Source organism: Otolemur garnettii, unplaced genomic scaffold (genome assembly GCF_000181295.1).
Source record: "Otolemur garnettii isolate 467f Iridium unplaced genomic scaffold, OtoGar3 scaffold00173, whole genome shotgun sequence".
In the NCBI taxonomy this organism is placed as follows: Eukaryota; Metazoa; Chordata; class Mammalia; order Primates; family Galagidae; genus Otolemur; species Otolemur garnettii.
Window position 1 is genome coordinate 2,158,050 of NW_003852568.1, and position 7,462 is coordinate 2,165,511.

Here is a 7,462-nt window from a genome sequence, read left to right on the forward strand (position 1 = left end):
AGCCTCCCAAGTAGCTGGGACTGCAGGTGCCCACCACAGCACCCAGCTATTTTTTTGTTGCAGTTGTCGTTGTTTTAGCTGTCCCTAGTTGGTTTCAAACCCATCAGCCTCGGTGTTTGTGGCTGGTGACATAACCACTGTGCTACAGCACTAAGCCAATTTCTTTTCTTTTCTTTTCTTTTTGAGACAGAGTCTCAAGCTGTCACCCTGCGTAGAGTGCTGTGGCATCATAGCTCACAGCAATCTCCAACTCTTGGACTCAAGCAAGCCTCTTGCCTCAGTTTTTGTTTTTAGCAGAGACAAGGTCTTGCTTTTGCTCAGGCTTGTCTCGAACTCATGAGCTCAAGCAATTCCCCCACCTCAGCCTCCCAGAATGTTAGGATTACAGGCGAGAATTTTCTTTTCACTTAACTATTTCATAGTGCGATGGTAGTCATATTCATTACTAAAGATTCTTTGGTCCTTGAAAATTAGTCTGTGATAAATTCATGTGGCTTCATTCATATTCTAAAGAGGCATATTTGGCTGATTAGATTTTTAAGGGGAAACACTCAAACACAAATACTTTCACTTTTTAAACTAGAATATGATCATTGTTCTTGAAAGTTAAGATACCAGGTAGGTAAAAAATTGTCCACATCCTAAGAAGACTTGTTAATATTTTGCTACATTTAATTTTGTATATTTTTCTTTGCATTTTTAAAAACATGACTATAATGTGCATATAGTAAATTTGTTCCCTGGAGCATATTTCCAGAATAATAACTTCGGGTAATATAATATGTTAGTGTGGTTAGATTCATCATGTTTTTTCTAAAACTTAAGGTTTTGTTCCAGAGTTACTGAATATGTGACTATGTCTCTCTATTTTCTTACTCCTTACTGTCGTGAGGAGTCAATGAACAAGCTGGAGAGCCCTAACTTGTATTGACTCTTAATAAGTGCTTAGGAAATGTCAGCTCCTCTTTTCCTTGTTGGTTTAAATTTTCTTGGGAGACTGTTCCCTGTAGTTATTTAATTCTTTAACTAAAATATAAAGCTTTATGGTTCTTTTCCATAAAAGAATTTTAATGTTACAAAACCCAAGAATGTTACTTTTTTAAAAGAACTTGGTTACGTGTTTGTTTATATTTCTTTGAAAAATACAGTTAAGTTTTTAGAAACTAGAATTATATATGAGAAAGACATTTTTTTAAAAAATGTAGCTCTTCAAAATTAATCTCCTGTAGTGATCTGAAGCTATGCTTTACAAATTTGCTTTGATAACCAGTGAAAGCCTGTTATCATTCTCCATTTGATAGGCAAATCATGTTAGCGATTTCACAAATTGACTTTCTTTGAAGGGAGATTCCCATATACATATAGGACAGGAGTTCTACATTCTTTGAAGGGGGATATTCATATATAGAACAGAAGTACATATTTCTAGACTTAAAATACTGTTGGAAAAGTTTTATCGTCTTCCAGTCAAACACGTTTTAGCACTTTGCTAATTTTTTGTCATTTTATTTTTTAGAATGAACCTAGTGATCGAGAAGATGGCCTCACCAAGAGACATCACGTGACAGACTCAGAGAATGATGAGCCCTCAAATCTTAATGCCAGTGACTCCGAAAGTGAGGAGCTTCACAGGCAAAAGGACAGTGACTCTGAATCTGAGGAACGTGCAGAGCCTCCTGCGAGTGATTCTGAGAATGAAGATGTCAATCAGCATGAGAGTGACTCTGAGGGTGAGGAGACCAGGAAATTAACTGGTAGTGACTCGGAAAATGAGGAACTTCTTAATGGACATGCAAGTGACTCGGAAAATGAAGACATTAGAAAGCATCCTGCCAGTGATTCTGAGATTGAAGAGCTCCCGAAGAGTCCTGCCAGTGACTCTGAAACAGAGGATGCTCTAAAACCTCCAGTCAGTGACTCTGAGAGTGAGGAACCCCCACCGCACCAGGCCAGTGACTCAGAAAATGAGGAGCCTTCCAAACCTCGGACAAGTGATTCAGAAAGTGAAGAGCTTCGTAAACCTCGGATCAGTGACTCTGAGAGCGAGGAACCCCAACGGCACCAGGCCAGTGACTCAGAAAATGAGGAACTTCCCAAACCCCGTATCAGTGACTCAGAAAGTGAGGACCCTCCAAGGCACCAGGCCAGTGACTCAGAAAATGAGGAACTTCCCAAACCCCGTATCAGTGACTCGGAAAGTGAGGACCCTCCAAGGCATCAGGCCAGTGACTCAGAAAATGAAGAGCTTCCCAAACCCCGTATTAGTGATTCGGAAAGTGAGGATCCCCCAAGGAATCAGGCCAGTGATTCTGAAAATGAGGAGCTACCTAAGCCCCGAGTAAGTGACTCCGAGAGTGAGGAGCCTCCAAAGGAACCTGCCAGTGATTCAGAAACTGAAGATGTCTCCAGACACAAACCGAAGCCAGAGTCGGATGATGACAGTGATGGGGACAATAGGGGAGAGGATGCAGAAATGCACACTGACTCCTTTCATTCAGATGGTCATACGGACAGAAAAAGATTTCACAGTTCTGACAGTGAGGAGGAAGAACCCAAAAGGCAAAAACTTGACAGTGACGAAGATGAGGGAAGAGAGGGTGAGGCGGAGAAAGTAGCAAAGCGAAAAGCTGCTGTGCTTTCGGATAGTGAAGACGAAGAGAAAGCATGTAAGGTGTTATTGGGGCTGTTGAGCAGTAGCTTTACTGATTATCTCTTAGAACTGAAAAATTGTGTCCTGTAGTCTGTCATTCAGCTTGGTACTCTAAAATATCATGAGGACAGTCATTTCCTCTGGGTGGCATTGGCTAAGCTAGTATTAAATTTCCTTTGAGTTGTCGTAGTATCACCTGTTACTTTTGGACTCCCTCAAAGTGATAAGCTAGACCAGACGTCAGTGGGGATATAAAAGACTTTGTTTCTGTTTAAAACTGGAAAGAGAGATGTTTCTATGAAGTGTGTTTACATGATACTCCTGACTGTGACTAGAGTTGGCTGTGGGTCTCTAATAGCTAACTCACTCGATCCCATCCCAGATTGGGAGCCCACCCAGATGCTTCTCTTTTTTGTTCAACATTGTTGAATGTCCAAATTCAAGGAAATATTGGGAAGATTCTATTTAGAGACTCCATGTCTGCGCAGAGTATTTGAGTCTTTGCTATCTGAGACCTCATTTTCACAGATAGTAATTTTTACTTGATGCCTTTTTATGAAACTCATCTTTTTTCTTTTTTCTTTTTTTGCAGTTTTTGGCTGGGGCTGGGTTTGAACCTGCCACCTCTCTGGCATATGGGGCCAGCGCCCTACTTCTTTGAGCCACAGGTGCTGCCCCCAAACTCATCTTTTTTGAAAAAGATATATTCCCATATAAACTGACAGTTATTAGTAGAGAAGGAAAAAGAGTACCATGCATACTGCCAGTTCTTTAAGGTAGATGCAGAATTTCCTTAAGGCTAAGGAACATGGGAAATATTCCTAAAAAGTAATACCTAACCCTTTTTAGTTCTTCTAATACTAGGCAACATGGGAAGGGTGGCAGTTTTGCTCATCAGTACAACCTTAATTTTCTCTATTTACCAAAAGGAAAGTAACTATTTATGCTCACTTTCATGTTGGTTTCTTTCTTCTTTTGGCCACTATTTCAAACTTAGCAAAATAACAGATAATTCGTAAGATGGTTCTGAATGAGTTTTTTGTCTTCTAAATCACATTTGAGGAGGCCCTTTGATTTATTGACATGTGTTGCCATTTTAAAGCACCTATTACACTTAATAATAACCATAACAAATCAAGACTAATGATTTTCTTTTTCAACAGCAGCAAAGAAGAGTCGTGTTGTCTCTGATGCAGATGACTCTGACAGTGATGCTGTATCAGATAAGTCGGGCAAAAGAGAGAAGACAGTAGCATCTGATAGTGAAGAAGAAGCAGGGAAAGAAGAGTTGTCAGATAAGAAAAATGAAGAGAAAGATCTATTTGGGAGTGATAGTGAGTCAGGCAATGAGGAAGAGTAAGTGACAATGTAACATGAGTTTTTTTTCAAGGGTTCTTAATTAGGCAGCAGAGAGGGCTTTGTCTCTCAAGTTTTTTAAACTTGTATTAAAATTTCATGTTGATAAAATACACTATGCACTTCCTGATTGCATGACTTTAAGGATTTAGAATTATGTTCCTGCATTATTGCTACAGACTACAACATGGGTGAATCTCAAAAATCACATGTTAAGAGAAAGAAGCAAAGAGTGCACATCACTTGATTCTGTTTACATAAAGTTTAAGAATAGATGAAACTAATTTATGGTGATGGAAACGACAGTGATGGTTGTCTCTCGGATTTTGATATTGGGAGTCTGACTAGAAGGGGCCATAAAGAAACTGTCTAGGGAGATGAGATTGTTTTTTATTTTGGTTGGGGTGCCAGTTACATGAGTGTATGCATTTTATAAGCCATTGAGCGGGAAACTTAAGATTTGTACATTTTCTTATAAGTAAATTATACTCCATTTAAAAAAATGGTTCCTGGTTGAGCACCATTGGGCATTTAGTGGTGCACATCTGTAGTCCCTCTAAGATAGAAGGATCACTTCAGCCCAGGAGTTCAAGGCTACAGTGTGCTGTAATTACACTACCGCACTCCAGCCTAGTAGTAGAATTCTGTCCTAGTAGAGAATTCTGTCTCTTCAAATGAATGTTTTTATATTTGTTTCTTTTCTAGAAATCTTATTGCAGATATATTTGGAGAATCTGGTGATGAAGAGGAAGAAGAGTTTACAGTAAGTATAAGATGGAAATATTTACTTTTTTTTTTTTTTTTTGAGACAAGCTGTCACCCTGGGTAGAGTGCCGTGGCGTCACAGCTCACCCAGTTATTTATTTATTTTTTTGGTTGTAGTCGTCATTGTTGTTTGGCAGTCCCAGGCTGGATTTGAACCTGTCAGCTCCAATGTATGTGGCTGGCGGCCTAGCAGCTTGAGCTACAAGCACTGAGCTGAAATCCTTTTTCATTATGCTTTTTTTTTTTTTTAGAGACAGAGTCTCACTTTGTCACCCTTGGTAGAGTACTGTGGCATCACGACTCACAGCAATCTCCAGCTCTTGGGCTTAGGCAATTCTCTTGCCTCCGTCTCCTGAGTAGCTAAGGCTACAGGCGCCTGCCACAACTCCTAGCTATTTTTTTATTGCAGTTTGGCCGGGGCCGGGTTTGAACCTGCCACCCTTGGTATATGGGGCCAGTACCCCTACTCACTGAGCTACAGGCGCTGCCCTCATTATGCTTTTTGTTTGTTTCTGTGGCACTGGTTCTCTAATAGGTGATTCCAATAAGTAAAAATAAACAACTTTGATGTAGTTAAAAGTCTCAAAAGGGATTCACAAAGTAAAATATAAGGATATACCAGTGGTTCTCAGCCTTCCTAAGGCCGTGGTGTATTTTCATTATTACAAAAGGGTTGCGACCCACAGGTTGAGAATTGCTGGTATATACAAAGGTATGAAGGAAAATAATAGGCAAAATTGAATTCAAAGCGGGGAGGAACATATCAAGAAACCATGGGCTTGGCGCCTGTGGCTCAAGTGGCTAAGGCGCCAGCCATGTACACCCAAGGTGGCGGTTTCGAATCCAGCCCAGGCCCGCCAAACAACAATGACGGCTGCAACCAAAAAAAAATAGCCAGGCGTTGTGGTGGGCGCCTGTGGTCCCAGCTACTTGGGAGGCTGAGGCAGGAGACTGGCTTGAGCCCAGGTGTTGGAGGTTGCTGTGAGCTGTGATGTCATGGTACTCTACCCAGTGGGGACAGCTTGAGGCTCCCATCTCAAAAAAAAAAAAAAAAAAAAAGAAACCATGAAAGACACTTCGTAATGCTAAAGGAAGTCATGATTCTTACAGAGGCGATCTAGGTCATTTGGACTAAGCCTTATGCTAAGGACAGTTAGAAAAAGTGGACAGAATATTTAGAAATATGCTCATTATTGAGCCAATAAGGTAGCAAAGAACTATTAAGCCAGAAGACAAACCTAAAGGTAGTGACTCAGCATTTAGAACTCTTGTCCTGTTGGGGTATTTGCTGGTCAGCTTGAGAGGCTGCTTGTATTTTTGATAGGCTTGGGAACAAAAGTTCAAGTTTAGGGCCTGTTGAGGTTGGGGACCTTGTAAACCCTGTGCCCCAGATTAGGATTATAGAGAGCAGTACCCTTAAGATTAAGAGTGAACTGGAAGTAAAATAGTCTTTGGTTAGATTTTAGCATCTGTGAATCATCTTATAGACTAAAGGACCTTAGTCTGAGAAATTTGATGGCAGTGATTCTAGTTTTTCATGTATGCAGTATGATACACAGTCAAAGAAAACATTAATAGGATGTAGGGGTTAACAACAGACAATAGAAATAGACCTAGGACGCTAGGTAGATAATTGGCGTTTTAATGGTCACCTTAGAAAGTATACGGGGAGGCTTGGCACCTGTGGCTCAAGTGGCTAAGGCACCAGCCACATACACCTAAGGTGGCGAGTTCTAATCCAGCCCGGACCCGCCAAACAACAATGACAGCTGCAACCAAAAAATAGCCGGGCATTGTGGCTGGCACCTGTGGTCCCAGCTACTTGGGAGGCTGGGGCAGGAGAGTCGCTTGAGCCCAGGAGTTGGAGGTTGCTGTGAGCTGTGAAGCCATGGCACTCTAACCAGGGGGATAGCTTGAGGCTCTGTCTCAAAAAAAAAAAAAGTATAGGGGAAATAAAGTAAAAGATTTGAAATGTTGTTGGAGCAAACAGTTTTTAAAAGGACAAGGCAGATTTGGAGAAGAACCAAGTAGAAATTTCAGAACTATGAAAAATATAATAACGAAATTAAAAACTCAGTGGTTGATGGGGCTTCCCTCTTGGATAAGCTCAATGGATGGGTTTAACAACAGGCTAGACGTATTTGAAGAGAAAATTAGTAAACTGGAAGATAAGAGAAAATATTTAGATTGAAGCATTGAGATACAATATTATGGAAAATTAAAAAAATAAAAGATGTAGACTGTAATATGGAAAGGTTTAAGAAAAATGCATAATTGAGGGGAAATTATATATATAGCAGAACAATATTTGAAGAAATCATAAATAAGGCTATAAATTCTAGAAGTCCTACAAATTGCCAGGAGGATAAATAAAAGAAATCTTTATCTAAATACTTTAAGAAAACTGCAGGACATCAAAGAAAATAAGGAAGTCTTGGCTCAGCACCTATGGCTCAAGCGGCTAAGGCGCCAGCCACATACACCTAAGGTGGCGGGTTTGAATCCAGCCTGGGCCCTCCAAACAACAGTGAGGGCTGCAACCAAAAAATAGCCAGGCCTTGTGGCAGGCACCTGTGGTCCCAGCTACCTGGGACCCTGAGGCAGGAGACTCGCTTGAGCCCAGGAGTTGGAGGTTGCTGTGAGCTGTGATGCCACAACACTCTACCCAGGGGGATAGCTTGAGGCTCTGTC

At 40.9% G+C, this 7,462-nt stretch overlaps 1 protein-coding gene across 3 annotated transcripts in view; it reads left to right on the forward strand.

Moving 5' to 3' along the window:
- IWS1 (IWS1, SUPT6H interacting protein) overlaps positions 1-7,462 on the forward strand; it is a 49,868-nt gene that overhangs the window by 19,601 nt on the left and 22,805 nt on the right. For all 3 annotated transcript variants that reach the window (XR_002775849.1, XM_012811720.1, XM_023519376.1), the window contains exons 3-5: positions 1,517-2,666; positions 3,814-4,006; positions 4,712-4,769. Coding sequence is in view for 2 of the 3 variants with exons in the window: in XM_012811720.1 (XP_012667174.1) it covers positions 1,517-2,666; positions 3,814-4,006; positions 4,712-4,769 (1,401 nt within the window). In the remaining variant the exon portion in view is untranslated. The remainder of the gene's footprint in view (positions 1-1,516; positions 2,667-3,813; positions 4,007-4,711; positions 4,770-7,462) is intronic.